At 31.6% G+C, this 27129-nt stretch overlaps 2 protein-coding genes and 1 pseudogene across 2 annotated transcripts; 2 read left to right on the top strand and 1 right to left on the bottom strand.

Moving 5' to 3' along the window:
* The first annotated feature begins 8231 nt into the window (after window positions 1-8231).
* On the top strand, window positions 8232-9826 carry LOC108342486 (peroxidase P7). The gene is made up of 3 exons (XM_017580269.2): window positions 8232-8464; window positions 8603-8797; window positions 8990-9826. The coding sequence occupies exons 1-3, from the start codon at window positions 8249-8251 to the stop codon at window positions 9548-9550; spliced, it is 972 nt and encodes a 323-aa protein (XP_017435758.1). The 5' UTR covers window positions 8232-8248; the 3' UTR covers window positions 9551-9826.
* A 7116-nt stretch (window positions 9827-16942) lies between these two features.
* On the top strand, window positions 16943-19614 carry LOC108341506 (cationic peroxidase 1-like; annotated as a pseudogene).
* A 4117-nt stretch (window positions 19615-23731) lies between these two features.
* LOC108343153 (cationic peroxidase 1) lies at window positions 23732-26835 on the bottom strand. The gene is made up of 4 exons (XM_017581247.2): window positions 25444-26835; window positions 24821-25012; window positions 24449-24614; window positions 23732-24335 (listed from the first exon to the last, which is right to left on the bottom strand). Exons 1-4 carry the CDS (start codon window positions 25747-25749, stop codon window positions 23950-23952), a joined length of 1050 nt encoding a protein of 349 aa, XP_017436736.2. The 5' UTR covers window positions 25750-26835; the 3' UTR covers window positions 23732-23949.
* Between the last annotated feature and the right edge of the window lie 294 nt (window positions 26836-27129).

Genomic DNA, 27129 nt, shown 5'->3' with positions numbered 1-27129 from the left:
TCGTTTTCAGAAGCTAGGTATAAACTTTTTTCTTTGTAATGATGATACCAAATTGATTAATATATTAGATATATGTACAGTTAATAAAGAAATTAACTCAAAATTTCTTTGGCAACTTAAAAAACATTTCCCTTATTCACAGAAAGGCATTGTCACAAGTGGATAATAGCAAAAAAGAAAAGCACTTTGATCTTCAATTTGAAACCTGTGCAAAATGTCATATATAGTTCAGAAAAAATGACATGTTTATCTTTGTTTCTATATGATTTGAATTTATTGGCTCGTTTATTTAAATTAAAAAATATACGAGAAAAAAAACCCAGCATGATTAGTAAGAATGCAATATTTGATTTTACTAAGAAAATAATACAATCACCATTAATAATATATATCCAAATTAGAGTACACAATGGTAGTCTCAAATAAAAATGTATATGTAAATTAAAGAAGATTACAAAATGTTATATTATCTAGAAATTTTATATTGATATAAAGAGTTTTTTTATTGATTATAACTGTTTTTTTCACCATCTTTCATATGCCATTAACCCAGTAATAATATCAAAACATAATTTTGATAAAGATAGCTTTTAATTGAAATAAAAGTTCATATAAGAAGAAATTGTACACCTTAAAGAGTTTTGAAAATTTGTTTATACATAATTTTTTTTAGTTGAGATAATTACATTTCCATCTTCATCGAGAATTATAATTTCAAATCCTTTTTTGTTTTGTTCTGACTCTAGGAATAACAATATACAGTTGACTACGTGTAAATACTAGACATGATAAATAAAGTTCAACTCTTCTAAGAGACTAAAAACAGTGATATTAAAAATTGTATTCTTTAAAATTTAAAAGACAATCCAAAATCAGAAGGCACTAAATTATTTTTTTTGCATAAAAACTTTTTGACCAATGTTTTTTTGTGTGATCACAAAGAAATTATATTTTTTTTCCAAGTCATTAGCTTGCAATTGTGCCATTAAAATTGCTCTATCAGTTGAATACATAGTCACTTAAAAGAAAAAAGAATATAAAACTGAAAAGCATATATATATAATATATATATATATATATATATATATATATATATATATATATAAAGTAATAAATTTCAAAAGCATCTAAAACTGAAAACCGAAAAGTATATAAAACATCAATGTTTAAAAAAGTGTTTGAAGGAAAAACAGTGTTTAAATATAAAATTCTTCTTTTGCTTTAACTGACATGTATTTGGTGTTAATAATATACAATTAAAATACAATGTCAACACTCAATTTTAATTAGTCAGTATATAAATGTAAATGTAAATATATAAATATATAAATCAATAAATAAATTAAAAAATCAATTTCAAAAGCATCTAAAAATGAAAACAGAAAATAAGTATGCTGAACTTCATAAGGAAAAGTCCAATGGGCTAAATCAACTAATAAAAATTTAAAGAAGCCCTATCTAACCGTGTTCGAATTCTCATTGATAAAACTTTCCATAAAAATCAGGGTTTAAATATAAAATATAAAATTATGACATTTTTCTTTACCTGACATGAATTTAGTTTTAACTTTAACCACTGCAAAATTAACAAATAAAATATAATTTTAACATTCAATGTTAATCAAAACGAAAAGTGTAATAAGGATATAAGTAACTTGTTTTATATATAAAGCTGAGAAGATACCACCACTAGTACAAAAATAACCTACAATGTCGAATATTTTGGTTTTTAACAACGAATTCGCAAACGACGTTATATTAGGAGATGTTAAATTGACGTCGAATTTTGTTAATATATGATATTAATCACCTTTTTTTTAAATTAATTGTGATACTTTTTTACAACTCTACAAGACCTGGAAAAACATAAAAACAATAAATTTCTATTTTTGGTATTTTATAAAGCAAAAACTATGAACGTAGTATCAAGAACAAACAACAATAACCAACTACAAACAAGTTCAATCAAACAACAACAACAAACAAGTTCAACCAAACAATAATAAATAAGTTCAACAAATAAGTTCTTCAAAACGAAAACGAAAACTAACCTTCAAAAGGTGAGTTCGTTAGAATAAAGTGTCGTCACTGGTGAAAGAGAAAGCAGAATGCGCCTATGAAGGACAAAAACACGAAAATAATCGTCAAAACAAACGAAAATCATACATAAAATGCATTTGTATCAAATGAAAGAAATATTACATGTGATGATCGTCAAACTTTGTTTCAGAAAAGTTTTAGAAGAGAAGAGGGTCTCGCGCGCTAAGATAAAGTGAATGAATTTTCAATCTCCCACTCAAATTTTTATTGAATTCACTAACCTTTTGACGTTTAACGCTGGGGCATTCGATGTTTTATATCATTTTACGTCGAATTACAATTATAAACGACGTTTAATAATTGCATTTATTTACAAAAATGCCATTGGTCATTTTTAACGTTGACGATTTAGTGGTTGAACGTTAAACGCGTGACGTTATATGCTGTTTTTGTACTAGTGTACATGTATTGATTTATTATTCTATATTAAAAATTATTTAAAGAGGTAAAAGATTTTGGATTTTGAAATGAAAAGTTGAAAGGATTGATTAAGAAAATGACATGTGTTAAATTTTTTGTTATTTGTGTTATTTTAATTGTATTTTTTAGATTATATAATTTTTAATTGTATTTGTTAAGATTTTTTTATAGATTTTACTATTTATGTGCCCTGTTTAAATATATATTTAAAAAGAAATAATATTTCCATAAATGAAATGCCATATTTTACAAAATAGTATATTATAATAACTTAATTTTCTTATTATATTATTGTTATTATTTATTTTAAACCTGCCAGTTTAATTGATGTTTGTTCCGTTCCAGTACATAATTTATATCTTATTATCTGTACTGATAGGCCCTCCCAGCATAGACTGAGCGAACGTTTGATATAATGTCGCCCGCTCAAAACTGGACGACCGCCAAAGGTTGCATGTCCGCCCAAGGTTGGCACGTCCGCCCAATAATCCGGACCGAGCGTCCAGACATTCCAAAACCGGACGTCCGCCAAATAATCTGGACCGAGCGTCCTCAGGAACCGGACATCCGTCCAAGGACGTCCGCCCAAGGTGTCTAACGAGCGCCCACCCATTCGGGAGCCGGACGTCCACCCAAGATTGGACGTCCGCCCACCAATTAGGATCGAGCGTCCAATCATCCATAGACTGAACGCCTTCCCAAATGATCCGCACTCAGTTGATAACATTGTTAAAAGCTAAATGACACATTAAAGTCCTTAATGAAGATTAAGGTATTATTGGGCCGTTTCCAGGCCCCCAAAAGGTAAAAGCCCATTACGATCAATATAAATAAAGGTCTCAGGTATGATTTCTGGACAGATTGCTTAGAACGCAACATATGCATGCATTATAGAACGCTCTGTCATATTACTGACTTGAGCGTCGGAGTGCCTTTAGCAGGTACCCGGCCCCCCGGCTTGGAGCAGAGAGCGAGCGTCTGGGATAGGAGGACGTCCGCCCGGCTTGGAGCAGAGAGCGAGCGTCTGGGATAGGAGGACGTCCGCCCGGCTCGGAGCAGAGAGCGAGCGTCTGGAATAGAAGGACGTCCGCCCGGTTCGGAGCAGAGAGCGAGCGTCTGGAGTAGGAGGACGTCCGCCCGGCTTGGAGCAGAGAGCGAGCGTCTGGAGTAGGAGGACGTCCGCCCGGTTTGGAGCGTGGAGCAGCGACCGTCCATCTTTGTGCCGCCTGCCTGTGCAGCTTGCTTCGGTTCGTGGGATTCAGCAGTGTCCGCCCGGTCCATGCAAATTCGCGGTCCGCCCGTCCGTCTTCGACAATAAGTTTGTGTGTTTTTACAGGGTCCCCACCGATCCAGTCGAAACATTATCTAACATATTATCTAGCATGCAATGATAAGATGTGAATGATTGAAGCCAATTTAGCTTTTTGGTTAAATTTATGCTTCATGCTTTGTCAATTTAAAGAATATAACTAATTAATTGTTCACCTAATCCACACCAAGAACAATCATTTAACTGACATAAAGCAAATTATTTTATTGTTCGAAATTGCAGAAAAAAAGTTATATATATGTGTACCACGAAATAGCAAAGATCTTATTTTCACATGTTTATGTTTAAAGCATAATAATGCTTTGCATTAACATATTATTGTGTGACTAATGATAAAGTATTGCATTTATTATTAACACCGTTGACAAGCTTTAGGATAACATGAAGTTGTATGATATCTGTCTCTATTTCTATGATTTTATGTTATTTTAATGTTCTCTCTTCCTATAATTGATTGAGTTCGTGGTAATCATATATAGTGATCACTGCCTCAGGGTCAATGCAAGTATGCTTTTGACCCAAGAAATTAATAATTAAAGTTTCTTTAATGTCTCTAATGAAAATATGACTCCTAAAGGTCAGCTTTTGCCATTCATTTTGGACTTCTACTTTAGAAGAAAAAAAAATGTCAATTGCATCAATCACGTTTCCACATGTCTCACATTTGTTTACATGGTAGAATCACTGTACATTTTGATCGAATTTAATTTTCTGCCATTGTTGGGCGCATGTCTTAAAATTATTTGTTGAAAGTGGCTTCTGTTACATGTGGGGTTGATAATATTTATTGAAAATGACTTCTGTTATATGTGGAGTTGGTAATATTGGGTGAATAGACGACAAGTTAGTTCATATTAATTCATTTTATAAGTGGATTTTGTGAAACGGAATTAAGTTTAAAGTTAACTTTTTAACATACATAAATAAGAGTTAAAGTCTACTTAACAATATTTGTGAGATTAAGTTATATTTATAAGGTTAGGTTTCCGTCCATTTAAATATTGTAAATTGGTCTCATTTTTAATCGATAATTTTTTTATTTATAATTAATTTGATTATGAATTAAAAAGTTTGGTTGAGCTGGAGTTTATATTTTTGTGTTTATTAATATTTACTATCTTTTATATATAAATATTTTGGATTTAGAGTACTTTATTTGTTTCACTTATATATTTTTAATGTTGATAAAAAATATATTTATCAGCATATAGTTTTGAATATTAATTAGGTGTTATACAAATAAACATGCTTTCGGCCTATTATTTATATCTGAATATTAAGAAGAAAACATGTTTTGGTCATCTTTTCCAGCTCATTATATAAAAAAATATTCTGCATTTGAATTCTTATTATCTTAAACTTCAGGGACGAATGCCTCCTCCTACTTGCAATAAACTTTGAAGATTACACGTTATTAGTTAGGAACAATTAAAGTATTTATGACAATGAGAATCATGATTGATTAAAGTTAAGGAAAATAAAATGTTAGAAAAACGAAATAATGCTTTAAAAGTTTTGTTCTAAGGTTTACAGCTTCTTTTGTACACTACAACTATGTAGAGGTACACGGTGAAAAAAAATCATATATGAATATGAATATGAATAAATAAAATTAAATAAATTGAATAATTGTTATTAGATTTGAAAAACAAAACTTTATGAATACTTTACTTAACGTGAATTTATATTTTTATTTAAAAATTTATAAATATATTTTAAATTTATATTTTTAATAATGATATTATTTTGTTAAAATTTAATAATAATTCATATGAAATGATAATCCATTATAATAATTATTATTAAAATTTTACATGTTATTATTTTAGTTAAAGATTCACTATTTTGTGTCATTTATTTAAAATAAAAATAATTTTTTTCATCAAAAAAGTTTAATTTACGATAAATTTACAATTTTAAAACCCAATCGAATTAATTTATAATCTCACAACTTGAATCTGACTAACCTAATAAATTAAATAGTTAAACATAAAATTTAAAATATTAAATTTAAGTTATACTAAATTGATCAGATTAGATTTTAAAATATTAAATTTAAGTTATACAAATCTGAATCTGACCCCACTAATGCTCGTCCTACTGCAATGGTAGAAATAGTTGGATAAATGGTGTCGACAGTCTATGTACTATAGAGAAAAAAACAAAAGGCTGATATCTTTTTTTTAGCATAAACTATGACCTTGCTGATACTAATGAATATATATGTGTATATATATATATATATATATATATATATATATATATATATATATATATATATATATATATATATATATATATATATATATTTATTTATTTATATATATTTTAAATTATAGTTAGTTTTTTTAATGTTAAGTGATAAGATAAATATCACTTCAGTATATACTAATATATTTTATTTTTCATATAACTAAATATATCGTATACTGTCGTTGTTTTTTGGTCTTTCACGTCAAATTTGAGGTCGACGTCATATCGGAAGACGTTAAATTGATGTCGAATTTAAAAAATTCGAGGTTAATTGTATTGAATTTTGTTAATATTCGACGTTAAGCAATCATTTTTTGATATTTTATAAAACATGAACTATGAACGTATAGTATAATATCAACAATAAACAATAATAACAAACAACACACAAGTTCAATCAAATAACAACAACAAATAAGTTCAACCAAATAAGAACAACAAACAAGTTCAACAAATAAGTTCTTCAAAACGAAATGAAAACTAACCTTCAAAAGCTAGGTATGTCGGAATAAAGTGTTTCCACCAGTGAGAGAAAACAGAATGCACCTATGAAGTACAAGAACATGAAAATAATCGTTCAAAACAAACGAAAATTATACATAAAGTAGTTAATTAACATGCATTTGTATCAAATGAAAGAAAAATTATATGTGATGGTCGTCAAACTTCGTTCGAGAAAAGTTTGAGAAGAGAAGTCGTGCACTAAGATAAAGTGAATGAATATTTAATCTCCCACTCAAATTAAAAAGGGGAAACTTTTGGTTGACAAATAATACGTCGAAGCTCCTACAAAATTCAACGTATTATATGTGATTTAAAAGAAAAAAGAAAAAAAAAATTAAAAAGGGTGACTCTTTGGCTTTTGACTGACAAATATTACGTTCAAACCCCTATAGGATTGGACGTACTATTGGTGGTTTAAAAGAAAAGAAGAAAGATAATGACGCGCTGGTTTAAATAATTATCATCATTGAACTATGGAGCTTCGACGTTCTACAATTGCATTTATTTACAAAAATATCACCGATCATTTTCAAGGTTGGTTATTCAGTGGTTGGACGTTGAACGCGTGACGTTATACGTTGTTTTTGCACTATAATAAACGTTATAATTTAAGTACAAACTTTAATTTTATTAATTTTATTTCAATTTTGTAAATATTATATATATATATATATATATATATATATATATATATATATATATATATATATATATTTACAAAAGTCTTTCTGTCATTCACTCTAAATTGACCATTTGTACATTTTTTCCTAAGACGACAATAATTTTTGGCAACATATATGTTGGAGATGCTTGATTAATGCGTGTAGTCACAGGTTTAAAATAGAATGAGTTAGAAATTTTATATTTATTAAAAATAAAACTAGTTTCATTATATATAAGTAAATACAAACTAATCTTACAAATGAGATGAAATTAAGCCAACTTATTAACAAATTATTAATTTACTTTGCTAAAATTAATATAATTTGGAAGGGTGAAAGGTATGCTTAGATGAGTGTAAAAAATCAATAATTTAGATTTTTGCATGAGGAAAAAATAATTTATTTGAACAGATATTTTCTTATACGCAATTGAAACCTTAACATATATTAAAAAGACAAATGTTTACCAATCAATTAGGTTATATATGAAAATTAGGGAATGATACGAGGTTAAACAACAAATGAAATTTAGATAAGATTGTCAAATTTAAGCCGAAGTTAGTTTTGTATTTATATATTAAGTTGAAATATAAAATATGAAGATAAATAGAAACATATAAAGAATTTTGCAGTCCTAAATGGATTTTGATACACTCCTTCACCTTCAATTAAAATATACTTAAATATATGAAAGAATTTCACTGATGATGGGTAATAATAGTTGTTTAATTTCCATTTTCATAGATAAACACAGCCTGAAACATGTAACATCTCTTGACTTGATGTTTCTAGCCAACGTGGCAGGGGCAATGTTATGCACATCCAGTTGTATCATGTATAAAATATTACGTGAATAACTAGTTGAAGCACTAAATAATAAATTTTGATGGATACCTTATTGCTACTTCCTTGTATATAAATCATACCCTAGCCAAAAACAAAAATAACTAAGTTCAAAGCAGGGTAAGAGCACAACACGATGGCTTCTATTATCCAATCCCTGCTTGTGCTTGTTCTAGCCACTTTCGCCACATTTATGGTCCCTTCCAATGCACATCTCAGTGCTAATTTCTATGACAAAGTTTGTCCCAAGGCATTACCAATCATAAGATCAGTTGTTGAGCGAGCAATTATTCGTGAACGACGCATTGGAGCATCACTGCTGCGTCTGCATTTCCATGACTGCTTTGTTAATGTAAGCTATCAATTACTGTGTTATATTACTTTCAGGTTTTCATGCCATAAACTTAGACACAGCATTGTGCCCTAGTTTTCTATGTTTACTTTGCTGATCAAAGTTGAAAACTTCGTTATTACTTTGTATTATGCACAGGGATGTGATGGATCAGTTCTGTTAGATGACACAAGGAACTTCACTGGCGAGAAAACAGCCCTACCAAATCTCAACTCCATAAGAGGGTTTGAAGTGGTTGATGAGATTAAGGCAGCAGTTGACAACGCTTGCAATGGCCATGTCGTTTCATGTGCTGATATCTTAGCAACAGCTGCTCGAGATTCTGTGGCCATCGTAAGCATATATTATAGTTAATTAATTATTTTCAATTATCATATACAATATTACTAAATACTCTTTTTTTCTCTCTAGGTTAACAGTATCTACCAATTCTTTTCAACTTCTGGAATAAAAAAGTAGTTTATAGTTCATTGATGGTTTATATTGAGCTCTTAAAAAGTATCAAATTTTGTGTTGCTATAACAGTTGGGAGGTCAAAACCTATGGTACTCAGTATTACTAGGCAGAAGAGACGCCAGAACTGCAAGCAAAGATGCTGCAAACACCAACCTTCCCGCTCCATTTTTCAGCTTCTCACAGCTTCTCAGCAGTTTCAAGTCTCACGGAATGAACCTCAAGGACTTAGTGGCACTCTCTGGTGGTCACACCATAGGGTTTGCAAGGTGCACCACCTTCAGAGACCGCATCTACAACGACACCAACATCAACCCTACCTTTGCAGCCTATTTGCGCAGAACATGCCCTAGAGTTGGTGGTGATAGCAACTTGGCTCAATTGGACCCAACCCCTGCAAATGTTGACACTTCATACTTCAAGGAATTGCTCTGCAAAAAGGGTCTCCTTCACTCTGACCAAGAACTCTACAAGGGGGGTGGCAGTGAAAGTGACAAGCTGGTGAAGCTTTATAGCACGAACCCTTTTGCATTTGCTAACGATTTTAAGGCTTCCATGATCAAGATGGGAAATTTGAAGCCTCTCACCGGCAGAAAGGGAGAGATCAGACGCAATTGCAGAAGTGTTAACTAATGCTGCATCCATCTTTCTATGGACCACAATAAAGATTCAAAGATTGAGAAATTGTTATTATTTTATTATTATAATATGTCACGCATGTGTGTTTTTAAACTGTCTGTGATTATGTTTTTTATGTTTTTGTTAAGATTAACGTGTTAGGTTCAAAGATTTGAACCATAAAGAAACCTTCTAAAGATAAAGGTCGCTGTAAGACGGTGACTATGCAACAATTTGTACTTTCTGAATTCGTGCAGAGTGAATCACCGCAAGATTTTTAAAATTTTGCTATTCGATCCAAATAAAATAATTGAAGTTGACTTGCTGAAAATAAGCATGCATTATTCTTATCCTCATTTTGTATTTAAAACTGTAATAGTATAAATATTAAATAATAATTTCATGAATATTATATGAAATAGTATAAATATGTATGTATTTGTAGAAATATGAAAGATAATAAATAAGAGCATGCTCTTATGAACAATACTATTGTTTTGAAATAATTATTTTAATAATCTATATGACTATAATAGTAACTAACGTACACTACTTAACAACAAATAAGTTACATTATGTTACTTGTTTCTCTCAACTTTTAATCTCTCCGTATTACGCGCAATTTACCAGCGGGTATACACTCATCTCCACTGTATATGGATCCAATCATAAGCTTAATTTTAGGTCAAACATTGAAAGTTTAAGAAATAATTACTGTCATCTTTTGGCCTGCAACATAAAATAAAGGAATCTTGCTATCGTATGAGCGCCTAATTATTATTAAAGCTTTATTAAATCTGGTATAGATGTGAAAGAATATACGGAAAATAAACTCTATTAATTATTTGGAGTTGGTCTACTCCTAAAGTAACTGGGATTATTATTTTCTTTGGATAATTATTATCTAATTGACAGAGTAAGCATAGTGAATAGGAGATGCATGTAGTCAATACCTACCCAATATTAATTATTGCATGGTTACATACATGATTTCTTCCTAAATTACTTGTTGACTCGCCCACAAGGTCAGTGTGGAGAGTTTATTCTTGAAGGTAATACATGTCGATCACAATGTATTATGCAAATGTATTATATATGTTAACTGAAGTATGTCCATTTGGTAATAACTTTGAAGTTTCTATATTATGCGAAATTTTCATTTATACAAAATCATTATCTCTCTAAAAACTTTTTTAAAAATTTCTCTTTGCCTTTTTTAGATTTTTTATTTTTGATTTCATCTTTCATCTGTTTTAATATTAAAGACTGTAAGAAAAATCTTTACAGAAAATTTTACATCCAATTAATCAGAATTTAAAATAAGTAAGTTCATTTTTTTAATTAGTGTATTATTTTGAGTTGAAGTGATAATCTAATTTATGCATGTAACTCAAACTAGGTTAAGGTGAACTGTTGTTTGTTTGTAATATGATGATGTATTTTGATTTTTTATTAGTATTTTATTTATATAGTTAGATGTTGTTAGAATAGAGTTTTAAAAAGTAACTCTTTAAGTTAGAGAGTTTTTTTTATCTAAGAAGAGAAGTTAGGAATATGTTTTTTTACAATTTAATTTATCTCGTTTACCTTTGTGTATGTTGATCGTGATTGAATGGTTGAATTGTTTGATTGTAAATTACTTGATTTAGTTTAATATATGGTAAATATTGTTGAGTTAAATTTGGTATTTGATTGGTGTGTTTTGCAGTGTCTCAGTTTCTTCTTCATCTTATTATATAGCATGGGCTGTCAAAAAACCGTATTCTTGGATTTTCCCTTACTTTCACTCCTAAGATGGAACACTCTTTATGTCACAATTAAATACCTTCAAAAGCTTTTAGCTCATTAATATTTAACTCATCCTTCTAATCTTACTTTTATGAAAATTATAACACTAAATCTGCTAAGTTGAAAGCATCTGAAGATACTTTTTATTACTAATACGTATTCTAAGTCTTAGCATTACACACACAAAAACTTACATATCTTTTTTTCCTAATGTAACACCATCTAACACATGTTTCGTAACAATTATATGTTTAAAATCTCAGATAAATCTTGTACAACTATTAAAACTAGGGATGAAATTGATGAGTAACTTTATTTAAGTCTTTTTGTTAACTTCAACTCCTCACTTAAACTATCCTTAACTAAAACTGAAAAATGAGATGACTCTAAACAACTCATAATCCATCTAATCCATGTACTACAAAAACTTAAATGTTGAATGTACTACAAAAGCTTAAAAGCGTAATTTATCCATCATGTATACTAAAATAGCTTTTAGTTTATAGTAGCTATATAAATATAAATATATATATATATATATGTATATATATATATATATGTATATGTATGTATATATATATATATGTGTATATGTATGTATATATATATATATATGTGTGTGTATATGTATGTATACATATATGTGTATATGTATGTATACATATATGTGTATATGTATGTATACATATATGTGTATATGTATGTATACATAGATATGTATGTATACATAGATATGTATGTATACATACATATATATATGTATACATACATATATATATATATATATATATATATATATATATTGTATAAAAGCTGACATAATCACGAACAATATTTCCTGAGGCATGTAGATTCACTGTCCTTAAGGACTTATCCGCGGTGTATTGCGCAAGTCCTCCAGGATACAACAGGAACTTTTCAGAATATCTCTGAGGATCTCAGAACTAGCAAGGATCTCTAAAAAGAGTATAAAATAATCCAGAATAATTTTATAAGAGGGAAAGAAGAGATGAGAAGGAGAGAAGACAACTTTTGGTGTATATCTGGAATGGGAGAAAAACTCTCTATTTATAGAGTTAGGAAAAAATAAAATTAATAAAAGACAATAAAAACCATTAAATATTTTACCGTTGGAACACTTAATAAAATGAATTTGAACGTTGTTGGCAATTAAAGTTTTGACCATTGCAATCCAACGTTTTCTTTTGCAATAATCTAACATTATTACAACAATCCCTCACTTATTGCGAAAGAAAAAAGATAATAAACTTTTATTCTGGGTCTCATAGGATGTAATGCATCAAACCTGGTATAGCAAGCTATATGAAATAGTCTTAGATTGAAATACTTAACACACAGTGTAGTTATGAATCAGTCTTAGATTGAAATACTTAACACACAGTGTAGTTAGTATAGCAAGCTATATGAACCAAAGACACTTGACGTGTGTTAGAGTTTTCTCAATCACAATACACCCCCATAATCCTTGCGTTATTGCTGTGTTGCGCTTACTAGGCCATGCGCGTGCCTGATATTCGTGAGTGCTCTAGAGATCATGCCAAGATCTCATGCAAGCGGCCTCACTCGACACTCATATAGGTGATTTCATCAAGTGTATGCTGCAAATCATACGCCACCCATAAGGGATATGAAAATCATTAAAAACTTTGTTTAAACTAAAATTCTTTCACCACATAGAATTTTAATAACAAAGTTTAGCCTCTCAATAACGAAGTCTCTAGCACTTTCACACACACCATAGGAATGAACATAATTGATTAAAATCAATTTAGTGCTATCAGAACTAACAAGTGACTTGTTTTTACCCATATGAACCTTATTCATAGGATCTCCAATCACAAAGGTTGGGTTACCATCACTTGTTTGTTTGCAAGTGGCTTAAGTCTCATTCCCCTTGATGTTTCTAATATCATTTGTCTTCCCATGAGTTTTGTCAGAGGATCTACTAGATTTTGTTCTGATTTCACATAATCAATGGGAATAGTTCCACTCTTTAGCAGCTGCTTCACAAAATTGTGTCTCAATTGAATATGTCTATTCTTTCCATTGTAATTCTTGTTTTTAGCTATAGCTATTGCCGATTAGCAATCATAGTGTATTGACACCAATGAGGTTGGTTTCATTCCTAGTGGAATGTTTGCTAAGAAGTTTTTGAACCACTCAGCCTCACTATTAGTCATCTCAAGAGTGACAAACTCATATTTCATTGTTGATCTTAATTGTTTGTGTGGCTGATCTCCATGTAATCGCACCACCCCCAAGTGTGAATACATAACCACTAGTGAATTTTGTCTCATCTGAATCAAAGATCCAGTTAACATCACTGTACCCTTCTAGTACAGCGTGAAATCCACTATATTTAATGACATAATCCATTGAACCTCTTTCGTATCTTATAAGCCTGGAAAGTGCATCCCAATGTTCTTGATTTGGACATTAAGTGTACCTACTCAATCTACCTACTGCATAAGCAATATCAGGTCTAGAAAAGCACATCAAGTGCAGTAAGCTCCCAATTATCTGAGCATACTAAGGCTGAGACAATGATTCTCCTTTATTTTTCATTAATTTAGAATTAGCATCATAAGGGATACTCACTGGTTTGAGGTTATAAAACCTAAACTTCTTAAGAAGTTTCTCAATATATTGTTCTTGGGATAGTAATATACTATCTCCCTTCCTTATGATTCTAATACCAAAAATCACATTGGCTTCACCCATGTCTTTCATTTCAAATTTTGATCCTAGAAACAATTTAGTTCTAGCGACAATCTCATTGCGTGTACCAAAATTTAACATATGTCATCCACATACAAACATATAATGACACAATCATCATTTTCAAATTTAGAATACTATCAATATCATTAGGTGAAAAGCCAAAATTTATTTTTCGAGTAATTAAGTAAAATTACCTACACCCCCATAATTTTAAAATATTTTTTAAAATTGGTAAACGAGAAAATACCTGGTTGTGCTTTTCCCTTTGTAGGTAAAATATATAAAAATTTACTCAAGTACCTCATCTTCTCCGTTTTCATCCGCGGTCCTTACAAATGCGATCAGAAGCCATCGTTGCTGCAAGCACCTTGGCAGCCTCTCGAAGTTATGGGTTTCGCAAATACCGTCTGAGTTCTAAAAATAAAGTTTTGATCCTCCGGGATTGAGTTGTTGATGTCAGCCATAAGTCCTTAAGATTGTTGTATAAAAGAGCTGACATAATCACGAACAATATTTCCTGAGGCATGTAGATTCACTGTCCTTAAGGACTAAGGATATATCCGCGGTGTATTGCACAAGTCTCCTAGGAAACAATAGTAACTCCCCAGAATATCTCTGAGGATCTCAGAACTAGCAAGGATCTCTAAAAAGAGTATAAAATAAACCCAGAATAATTTTATAAGAGGAAAAGAAGAAAGGAAAAGGAGAGAAGACAACTTTTGGTGTATATCGGGGGAAAAACTCTCTATTTATAGAGTTAGGAAAGAATAAAATCAATAAAAGACAATAACAGCCATTAAATATTTTATCGTTGGAGCACTTAATAAAATGAATTTGAACGTTGTTGGCAATTAAAGTTTTGACCGTTACCATCCAACGTTTTCTTTTGCAATAATCTAACATTATTACAACAATATATATGTATGTGTGTATATATAATATATAATTGTTGTTTTTTTTGTCATTCTTAAAAATAAAAACTCACCCACAGCAACATAAACCGTAAGCGTACCCACAGTAATTACAGCAACTTAAACCCTAAAGTCACCTGCAACAACTTAGAAATCATGTATTGGCAGACAGTTGTGACAGAATACGTTTAGGAAATTCGTACAACCTTAAACAATAACAAATTCATTTATTTCCATTCGAGAATGAATTGAAATTAAATGAATATTAAATATTTAGTCACCAAGGTTTCGCCTACACAAACGGGTAGTTGTTAGAGATATCATTAATTCAATGCCAATGTAATAGCTTTTCTTTTTATATACTTATATTCCAATAAAAATTTATATGCGTGCATGCATATAGTGTTGACTTTTGAAGAAATCATCATAGTTGAATATACATATATAAAAGTTGATTAAGAATTTTTGCAATCCAAATATACTTAATATATCCCTTTATAATTTTTTTGGCAATGATGGCAATTAGATTGAAATTATGACTTTATACAAATTACGAATCCTCCTAAGCCGACCTAATAATAAGTAGTTCAGCACGAAAAAGAAACTATATATAAGATACTGTTTACTTTTGTTTTGACATTGCAGAACTGGTCGAGTTTTTCGTTTCAAAATTTTCAACTTTACATGGTTACCAATTTGTCAATACGAACTATTATATTCATATATAGAAATAATACTCATGATAAACAAATAGCAACTAGCTACTCTTACGCGCATGTTTTATGATAAGTTTACTTCATAGAAGTTGGCTTTGACTTTTCACTTGCCGCTCACAATTTGAGATGTTGATCACTAATAAGGTTTACAGAAAAGTTTACGATAAAATAATATATAATGTATCATAAGATCGACGAAATATTTTAAAAGATAACGATACTTTGATATAAGATTTTTTTTATACTTTTGACACATCGCTCATTACTTTTTACTTTCTTTTTTTCCAATATATCAAGATTAACTTTTATGAACAAAGATTAACTTTTGTTTGAAATTATTTTATATTTATAAAGATTATTAAATGTTAGAGAAAAAAATAAATTTATAATATATATATATATATTATAAATATTATTTTAGAAGTTAACTTCTTAATATACTTATCAGAATCATTGTTACATCTTATCTTAATAAAATTTACTTTTTAATTGTTATTAAACTTCTCATTAATTTCTAATTTCACATAAAAATATTTTAATGTTTGAAAAAGTTCTTCATCAACTAAAAATAAGATCAATTTAAAAAATATATATAAATACACTTATTAGACTAAAAGTTTACTTTCTTTTCTTTTAACTATGGTGAGAAATAATTCTTTTTTTCTGTTTAAAAGGTGTGCGAGTAAATTTGAATTTGAAATCAAATATTCAAACAGTGATTGTATTTTTTTTTTCACGAGTTTCATTAAATTTGTACCAACAACAACTCTCTTTTGACCCTGATACGTAATACTTTTATCAAAAACCTCCATTTTTTTCATGATTACTTTATCCATTTTATGGTTTCTTTGTGAACCTGCGTTTCAAAAACTTTGGTGTAAATATCCATTATAGTTTTCTGTATTCTGAAATATTAGTCCTCAAATTTTGAGGCCAAGATTCTTAAAACAACTCTTCACTGTTTTTTGTTTAACATTCTTAGTTTTTGCTTAACATGCGACTTTTTCCCATTTCAAGCTGGCATGCATAATGTACTTAAAGTTGCATGCAATGCATAGAAATAAGTAGCCAGTGGGGGCAATATTTGAACATTTCTCTTACGCGGTTTCGTCAATTTGTTATTTAGCAAAATCAAGTTGAAACATAAGGATCCAAAAATTTTACGTAGATTACTCTAACAAGTAAGCTATAGCTGGTTGCTACTTGGAGCCTATATAAATGCCCTCTACCAATTGAGATAAACTCACAAATCATACACTTGTTAAGATGATGATAAAAAAGGAAATGGCTTCTCATCTCCAACACTTCCTTATTCTTGCCATGGCCATACTTCTCACAATCCCTTCTCATGCACAGCAACTCAGTCCTGATTTTTACATGGCTTGCCCTCAGGCACTTCCAGTCATTAAGTCAGTTGTCAAAGAGCCATATTCCGTGAACGGCGTATGGGAGCATCTTTACTGCGTTTGCACTTTCATGACTGCTTTGTCAATGTGAGTTGCATACAGATCCATCTTTTTTTCTAACCAATTCATGCATCATGTATTCCTTAGTTCGTATCACATATCCGTATTGGATTTATACTCTTTCTCACTCTGAAAGTTAGACAAAAGAAAATTACAATATGAAGCATTGCAGATAGTGCAACATTGATCTGATATATATATATATATATATATATATATATATATATATATATATATATATATATATATATATATATATATATATATATATATATATATATATATATAGCATGTGTCTGTCTTCTAAATGGTAATCTTATCTAGCCTTCTTTTCTACATGCTGCTAGTGTAATTAGTAACAGAGTCAACTTGAAAATTATCAATTAAATCAGGTTTTTTATTCATGATCATTTTCTGACTTTTTGTTTTCCTCTCCTTGACTTCTTATATACAGCCTGCATATATACTTCATTTTCAAGCCAAGTTGACTGAGTCAAGTTAGCTGATTAATTTTCATAGGTGCCGAATTTAAATAATTGACACTGGTTTAAAAATAGACAATTTATTATATTGGTTATAATCCTTCTGTCATAACAAATAGTACGGTGACAACATTATAAATATATAAGTATAGAATTTTTTTTATTTCGATTATCATTCGAACTGATATAGAAAATAAGTATAATGATAATTTCATAATAAAGTAAAATGGGAACGTAACAATTGTAACAAAGTAAAAGACTTTACATAATGGTTATATTTGGCAACAGAAAGTTTCAGAGAACTATGTATTGGATGCAATGCAACTATTTCTGACGAATGTAATGCATGCAAGAACATTGTATATATATATTAATGTATATTGTTATCCTAATAAAGGTAATGTGTATGGCTGAAATTATAGGGCTGTGATGGATCAGTTCTGCTGGATGACACCCCAAATTTCACAGGGGAGAAGACTGCACTCCCAAATATTGGCTCAATCAGAGGTTTGGAGGTTATTGATGAAATCAAAGCAGCGGTTGACAAAGCTTGCAAACGTCCTGTGGTATCATGTGCAGATATCTTAGCAGTTGCTGCTCGTGATTCTGTTTCCATTGTGAGTGTGGACACTAGTCATACTAATCTTAATCTCATTCTCACACTTCTGGAACAAATAAATTATGATGAAAGAATAATAATATGATTAGTAACTTAACGTATTAAGAAGTTAACTTTAAGTCTAATTCAATTTTACAAAATCGGTTTGTAAAATGAGATTTATACTTATTTATATACTATAAATTGGTATTATCTCTAGTCGATATGGAATTTTTCTGACTGACTTTGTTAATTTGAACGGATTTGGGAGAGAGTGATGGAATAGATTTGAGAGGATTTGAAAATAATTTTTTTTTTGTTTATTTGAATAGATTTGAAAGTAGGTAAGAGTAGATTTGGAAGTAAATTTTTTTAATTTGTCACATCAATCAAATCTTACACTAATTCTCACAAACATTGCTTCTAAATTCACTCTCACTTACTTCCAAATTCATTCAAAGAAACAACAAAATAATTTATCTTTAAATCCACTCAATTACTCTCTTCCAAATCCATTCAAGTGAACAAAGGGTTAATGTAAAGAAAGAAGAGAGAAAAGTAAAATGAAATGAAGTAGAAGTAAATGTTATAGACGAAAATATTCAAAAAGTAATGAGTGTGGTTCTCTGATAACAGTTGGGAGGTTCACTCTATTGGTACAAAGTGCCATTAGGAAGAAGGGACGCAAGAACTGCAAGCAAGGATGCTGCAAACTCAAACCTTCCTCCCCCATTTTTCAGCTTCTCCCAGCTTCTTGCAAATTTCCAAGCTCATGGACTTGACCTTCAAGATCTCGTAGCTCTTTCTGGTGCACACACCATTGGATTTGCACAATGCTCTACCTTTAGGAACAGAATTTACAACGACACCAACATAGAACCAAACTTTGCATCTTCCTTGCAGAGCACGTGCCCTAAAAGTGGTGGAGATAGCAATCTTTCACCGTTGGATCGTTTCACTCCCTCGAGAGTTGACACTTCATACTATACTTCTTTGCTAAGTAAAAGGGGTCTTCTCCATTCTGATCAAGAGCTCTTCAAAGGAGATGGCAGTGAAAGTGACTCTTTGGTGAGGCTCTACAGTAGGAACCCTTTTGCTTTTGCAAGAGATTTCAAAGCTTCCATGATCAAGATGGGTAACATGAAGCCTCTTACTGGGAATGCTGGAGAGATCAGAGTCAACTGCAGAAAAGTCAACAAAATGCTTTCGGAGTGATGTAGGGTTTCCACAATGAAGTATGTGATCACTTCTAAAATGGTTTATATTCAAAGTTTATTTTAAAATATGTTGAATGAAGTTACTGTGTCTGATGTCATTTATTTTTATACCACTAAGGAATGCTGTTGCAGCTTCAATGTCAAAGATTTTTGAGGTTCCATGTATTTCTTTTTATCATGTAATTGCAACTTATTTGTATTTCTTTTGTACTTTTTTTAGTATAATTAATTGTGATGAATTCATAATTAAATTGAATTAGTTGTATTTTGTTCGTAATTTTCAAAGAGTAAATAATTATAACGAACTAAAATAATTACAATGCGTAAGGTCAAGAACTATAGTTACGATTGTTTTCTGAGGAAGAACTTTGATTTGACATGGAGGTGAGCTGTGTTCAAATATGACAAAAATCTTGAGACAGAATGAAATCTTTATTAGTCTGTTTTGGTTTTCTTTAGTAACTTTAAAAGTTGTATATTAAAAGTGTTTACTTAATTTTAACTGCCTTTCTTAAGGTTGAAAATTTTTAATTGGCCATTTATTAAAAATATTTATTTTAATGATATTTAGAATTTTATATATTTTAATTGAGTTTTATTAAATAGAATGATGTATATGTTACTTTGCATGGTGGTGTTCATATATTTTCGGAACAAAATTACTTAACTAAGTTTTAAGTTCCTTAAAAATTTAAGTATTTTTAGTGAATTAATTTTAGGTTTAATGTCTCCGTAGGTCCCTATTTTGGTCATGAATTTCAAATAGGTCCTCTTCATTTTCGGCGTATCAATTGAGTCCTTGTTTTTGTAAAATTGAATCAAATACAGGCCTGCCGTTAAATTGGACAAACGGTTGTTACAGTATTGGTTACGTGGCATTTAAAACGATTTTTGTATTAAATAATTGGTGTGCACAGCTGTATATTCAGTTTTGGGTAAGGGCAAAGTAGAAAATTTGAACATCAAATTGAATCCCAACTACACCTCAATCTTCATCCATTTCCTCTTCGACATCTAACGCCCACGGCCTCCAACACCCATCATCTTCATTCGCTCATTTTTTTTTTCCAAGCCTCTGCCCACTGTAACCATAAAAAACCCTCAACCTTTGACTACTCTCCACCCCTCGTAATTCCTCACCAAACCAGACTCAACCTCCAGAATCACTGCCCATTCAAATTTATCTGCATCAACATCAGCTTTATCCTCCCGCCATCGACTGCCTTCATTCCAGGGGAATCAGCAGCCACTTCTTCATCAACAGAAAAACCCGACTCTAAAGGGCAAGCATGGTGTAGCCGTCACCTGCAAAGGAGGGAGGCTTCGATGGGGGCGGCGGCCGTGAGCATAAACTGGCGGAAGCAAACCCCTCCCTGGGTTACCATTTTCGAAGCAAGAAGAGGGAGAAAGGGTAGTGACGCCGTGGCCGGTGGTGGCTCCGACGGAGGAGGCGGCAACCGGTCTGGCAGGGGAGATTTGATTGTGTTTGTGGGAGATGGAAGAATGAAGAGAAGGCTGGCAGAACCCCTAATCTTTCTGCCAAAAAACATGGTGAAATGGAAGTGTAGTTGGGATTCAATTTGATGTTCAAATTTCCTACTTTGCCCTTACCCAAAACTGAATATATAGTTGTGCACACCAATTATTTAATATAAAAATCGTTTTAAATGCCACGTAATCAATACTGTAACGGCCATTTGTCCAATTTAACAGCAGGCCTGTATTTGATTCAATTTTACAAAAACAAGGACTCAATTGATACGCCGAAAATGAAGAGGACCTATTTGAAATTCATGACCAAAATAGGAACCTACGGAGACATTAAACCTTAATTTTATTAAAGACTTTTGTTTTATAAATGATCAAAATATATTTATATAATTTACTTGAGTCTATCATTATCACTCGTACCTAGCACCAAACTTGGCCCTTCCAAATTCCAAAGTTCTGTTTTTCTGAACCAGAGTTGTTGAAGGCACTTTTGGTGCCATTGATACCCCATGAAGGTGCGTAGCAACTTGCACACCAGTGTTGAGATCTTGTCCTTCCCCAAGTTCTTGAAGATACAAATTTAATTTTAATTAAAAAACACTACTTAATAATAACTCTAAGTTTTATCTATTAATTATTTGGGATAAATATTCCAGAAAGGACAATGATATTTAAACACAACACATATATTATGTAAAAATGTTTTCAAAAATATCTGTTTTCTTCTAGAAAAACATGTTCTATATGCATGGTTGAAAGGTTACATCTTAGCCTGGCAAGCCTACAACTCCAAACTATAAAGATGTTGAGATAAGATATTGACTTTTTATGGTCAAACGATGCATAGTTAGTCTAATGTCCAAAAGGGATTAGTCCAAGATTAGCATCCAAAAACTTTATATAATTGTTAACATTTAGTCTTCATTTATTTTTTTATTTTTTTATCAACAATAAAAAATATATTAATTAAAAATATTTGAAGTGTTCTAATTCTTTTATAAAAACATACAAACGAAAATGCAATCATAAAGAAGTACACAAAGAAGAGTTTATAAACAAAGAGATTGAGAATAGAAATGTAATAATGTACTCAAACAAATAAATTTAGGTTTAATGTCTCGGTAGGTCCCTATTTTCGGCGTGAATTTCAAATAGGTCCCTTTTCTTTTCGGCGTCTTAATTGGGTTCTTTTTTGTGTAAAATTGGAGCAATTAGGGGTCTGCCGTTAAATTACACAAACGGCCGTTTAAGTTTGCCTACGTGTTATTAAAAATGATTTTGAATTAATTTTTGTATTAAAAAATGGATTTGTTCTTCAAGGGCAAAAAAGGCAAACTGGGGCAAACCCTTTTCTTCTTTTCTTCTTCGATTGGAAGCGCGGTTCTTCTTTTCTTCTTCGATTGGAAGCGCGGAGGGGAAATCCCTTCCGAATGAAGAACTTACAAGAGGTCACGATGCTATTCGCTATCAGGACCGCCGGCGACGACGCCGGTCACCACCAGGGCTTCTCCCAGCGCCCCGCTTCACTTCGGGCAAAGCACTCCTGCACCAGCGTCCACAACCGTCGTGACCCCTCGAGATCTCCAGTCAGGCGACCGTTGCGCGACCACGCTCCGTCAAGCTAGGACAGCCACCGGCGATGACGGTCACCATAGGAGGAAGATTTACCAGCGTCAACGCGACCTTCTCCTTCTTCGCTCTTCTCCGACAACCTAACTTCACCGTGCTTCTCACTGTTCCTGTTTTTTGACTGTTGGAGACATGAAGAGAAACTCAAAATTTGTTTTGTTTGTGCCCGAGTGGTTCTTGATGGTTCCTAGTGAATACAGGTGAGTAATGTGAGGGGTGGAGAGTAGTGTGAGAAGTGTATGATAGATGATGAAGGCGTTGAGGTGGTTACGGATGAGAGGAGTCAAAGGTTGGAGTTTGTATGGTTGCAGTAGGCAGAGACTGGGAAAAAAAAATGAGTGAATGAAGATGGTGGTGATGGTTGGATATGGGTGGTCGGTGTTGACAGAGAATGGAGGAAGTGATGAGTTTCTGAGTAGGTCAATATGTTGAGTCAACAGAGGAATTCATAGCAGTGTTAGAGAGAATCCCCTTATCCCCTCCTTTCCTCGTCTTCTTGATCAGTCTCTCTGCCTCTTCTCGCAATTGAATTTTCTTTTTTCTTTTACCTTGCGTGAAGGGGTTAAAGTCTGAGGGTTGTACCCTGACACTCCATTGCTTCCTGCTCTAGCCATCCCTGTCTTCCGCGCTTCCAATCGAAGAAGAAAAGAAGAAAAGGGTTTGCCCCAGTTTGCCTTTTTTGCCCTTGAAGAACAAATCCATTTTTTAATACAAAAATTAATTCAAAATCATTTTTAATAACACGCAGGCAAACTTAAACGGCCGTTTGTGTAATTTGACGGCAGACCCCTAATTGCTCCAATTTTACACAAAAAAGAACCCAATTGAGACGCCGAAAAGAAAAGGGACCTATTTGAAATTTCCGCCGAAAATAGGGACCTACCGAGACATTAAACCATAAATTTACTCATATTAAGTTTAAACATATTGGACTATCTTGCATAGTTTAGGTTTTATTTTTCATCATTTGTGTATCTATCTATTCTCAAATATTATTTGGTGTCACAGAATATATGGAAATAATGAAGTCCATGGTTGGAAGAATAGATTATTGATTTATTTCTTCATTTACTTTTCTGGAGGAACAAGTATTTCAATACTAATAACAAGATTAAATAAATAGCAAAATCTTGTTTTTATGAAATGAGAATTGAAATGGCATGAGAATATATATAACACTTTTTATTTAAAGTATTCAATTGATGGAGAACTACAACTAAAAGTAAACTTGAAACACACATTCAAATTCTTTGATTGTTAACAAGACTCGCACACACCTAAAACAAAAACCATAACACATAAAGATTGTGACTGAATGAGCATAATTCTGTGGCTAGCTTTGCTCAATTCATGCTCATCGAAAGTTCTGCATTTTCAGTTAACTAGGCGGCAATTTGTACGGATTTGGCCACTGGTTCCTGTTAAAGGACTGAGGTTTCCCATTTTGACCATGGCACTAGAAAAGTCTGCATAGAAAGTTGAAGAGCTTGTGCTGTAGGTAGTGACCTGAGAATCGGTGGAACCACCACTGAAGAGTTGCTGATCAGAATGCAGAAGCCCTTTCTTGTTCACCAGATTCTTGAAATAAGCATTGTCAAATAACACATTGGTGGTCACATCAAGTGGGGACAGGTTGCTGTCACCATCAGTGCTAGGGCAATTTGACTGTGTTGATGTTGCAAAATCTGAATCAATGTTGCTTTCATTATAAATCCTACCCCGGAAGAACTGGCATTTCGCTTGCCCTGTTGTGTGAGCTCCTACAAATTGTACAATAATTTTTATATAAGAAATAAAAGGATCATCAGGTTGTGCCGAATTTACATATCAGATACCAAAATGCACTAGAAAAGTCTCCATAGTTCTCAATTACCTGAGAGAACTACCATCTCTTTGGTGGTAAACCCCTTATTTGAAAAAGCTGTTATGAGATCACTCAGATCCAATTGAGGGGATGGAATATCTGTGGTGGCAGCATCTTTACTTGCAGTGGTTGAATCTCTTCTGCCTAAGCCAACAGTCCATGATGAACCACCCAACTGAGATAACCAAAAGGCCACTCATCAGAAATCATAAAAGTATCACTCTTAATATAATTATTATGAGAATCTACAATTACCATACATCAATAAATTAATGAAAATCTAATCATTCGTTTGTTATACATATGTAATGAACTTTCTTGTTTGTGTATTTTTCTTCTATATGTTCATATTATTAGTATTATGGTACTAAATTAACTTACTGCTACAACAGAATCACGAGCAGCAACAGCAAGAATATCTGCACAGGAAACAGTTCCTGGACAAGCACTTTCCAACTGACTTTTGATGTCGTCGATTACATCAAAACCTCTCAGAGAATTCACGTTTGCAGCAGCTGACTTCTCTCCCGTGAAGCTCGAAGTGTCATCTAGAAGAACTGATGCATCACATCCCTACAAGTTTCATAATAACATTTAATCAATAAACGCAAAATGTGTTCTCCATGGCATATATATACTAATAAAATAAACGTGTAACGCATTGAAACTCATACAAGCTACATATATATTCTATTCTATTCCATGACAAAGTCCAAGGGTGAAGAAATGTTTCGAGATCATGTAAAGTTGAAGTTCTTTCTGTTATAACACAGTATTAGCTTCTCTACGCACAAACGAAAAACAATTCTCAAGGGTGGTGAGAATATAAGTTGCTTATTTTATCTGTATATTTTGTATGTCATACATGCATGGATGTTCATGCAGGGAACAATGAATGTATACATATATATATGCAGGCGTACGTGAAATCACTCATGCATGAGTAAGAGAGTGAAAGAGATGAAACGATGAGTAGAGAGAGAAAGAGAGAAGAAAGAACTTGCATTAACAAAGCAGTCATGGAAATGGAGCCGGAGCAAGGATGCTCCCATGCGACGCTCTTTGGAAACAGCACTTTTCACTGCAGATTTGATGGTGGAGAGAGCAGTGGGGCATGATGTTGCATAGAAATCTGAAGAAAGCTGAGAAGAAGCTATGGCAAGAAGAGAGAACAAAACAGAGAAGAAAACCACGTTGCAACGTGAATTCAAAGCCATTATGGCTAGGTCAAGTTTAACTTGAAGTTGTGGTTTTGTGAGTGGACACTGCTCCTCCAGCTTAATATATATAGAAAGCCATGCGCGGTCCATTTTGGACCTTATGTGTTCTGGTTCTCATCAACTTTAAATTGGTCAAAAGAACAGAAAACTAAGCACTATGCATATTATTAGTTATTGGGTTTCAACCAAAGTCTCCCATTTGGTTTATTATTGCATGGTGTGTTCGATATTAAATTAAAGGTAATGCGTTAAAAGTAAAGGGGAAAAACAGATTTATTCTCTGTAATGCTTTGACATGTGTTGATTATATAGAATGGCAAAGTCCAAAAGTTAATTTTGTTGAGCTCGATTAGAAGATACCTAATCCTGCATAAAATAGTCACAAAAGGTAGCTATCAACTTGTATATAGAGCAGTGTGGTAGTATAAAATTATTAAACGCTAATACGAAAGAAATTATTAGAGCAATTGAAGGAATTAAGAATGTGAACATGCAATTGAAGGAATCAAGGTAGTCAAATCCTGAGCTTGGAAACCAAGTTCTGCCAATCTGCCAAACTTCAGAACATTCCACATGTCGCATTATATTAATATATATTAATTAGAACAAAACTAAACATTGAATATAGAAAAGAGTCCAAAAGGTTCATATTTAAAGATGCTTTCTGAGATCACCATGCGGATCGAATACTTATATTATTATATATAAAATTTGTCTTGTGATGTCCCCAATTGATCCTATAGGTCGATAAAGATAAAATATTGGTATGAGAAATGATACTTTAATATACATCAATTTTTTATATTCATTATTTTTTTTTACTTTTAACTTTATTTTTTTTAAATATAAAAATTTATTTTATGATTATTTTACTCTTATAACATGTCTGAAATAAATATGAAAGTATCTCATCAGATCATTACTTTATTGTTTTTCATAGGAATTTGGAAGGTGGTGGCAGCCAAAATGGAAAATATGGAGCAACGAATACTTAGGTACACAACACCCCCGCCACTAAACTCATCATGGTTGACACTTTTTCTTTTTCCGTTACCAGAATATTTAAAATAATATCTTTGTTTTACACACTTCTTTTTCCGTTTGTCTATATATTACATTATATTACTTATTATTATTATAAATTGAATAATCATTATTCATGTAATATTTTTTATTAAAATGTGCAATGTCGAAGTTTGTAGAATTTAAGATGAAATAAAATTTGAATTAATCAATTTTTATTGATATAAATTAATTTGAAACTTTTTTTTCTCGCAATCCAAAGATAAAATTTGATATAAAATTTGAATTAATTTGAATCAGGTTTAAATTATTTGAATATCCTATTATGTTAAAGCGTACTAAATTCTATTTTGTGAAGTAAAATAAAAAATACATTATTTTATCTAAAATTTAAACATAATTTTCATTAAAAAGTAGAAGCAACATATTTACAATTAACTTACATAA

This window comes from Vigna angularis, chromosome 6 (assembly GCF_016808095.1).
Source record: "Vigna angularis cultivar LongXiaoDou No.4 chromosome 6, ASM1680809v1, whole genome shotgun sequence".
Classification (NCBI taxonomy): Eukaryota; Viridiplantae; Streptophyta; class Magnoliopsida; order Fabales; family Fabaceae; genus Vigna; species Vigna angularis.
The sequence above is the reverse complement of the archived record's forward strand: the minus strand, read 5'-3'. Positions and strand labels throughout refer to the sequence as shown.

Excerpts from the sequence above, each read along its gene's own strand:
- LOC108342486 (XM_017580269.2), top strand. The coding sequence starts at position 8,249 with ATGGCTTCTATTATCCAATCCCTGCTTGTGCTTGTTCTAGCCACTTTC. Across the intron at positions 8,465-8,602 it reads TCCATGACTGCTTTGTTAAT|GGATGTGATGGATCAGTTCT; the intron begins GTAAGCTATCAA and ends TATTATGCACAG. Across the intron at positions 8,798-8,989 it reads CTCGAGATTCTGTGGCCATC|TTGGGAGGTCAAAACCTATG; the intron begins GTAAGCATATAT and ends TTGCTATAACAG.
- LOC108343153 (XM_017581247.2), bottom strand. The coding sequence starts at position 25,749 with ATGGACCGCGCATGGCTTTCTATATATATTAAGCTGGAGGAGCAGTGT. Across the intron at positions 24,615-24,820 it reads CTCGTGATTCTGTTGTAGCA|TTGGGTGGTTCATCATGGAC; the intron begins GTAAGTTAATTT and ends TGGTTATCTCAG. Across the intron at positions 24,336-24,448 it reads AGAGATGGTAGTTCTCTCAG|GAGCTCACACAACAGGGCAA; the intron begins GTAATTGAGAAC and ends TACAATTTGTAG.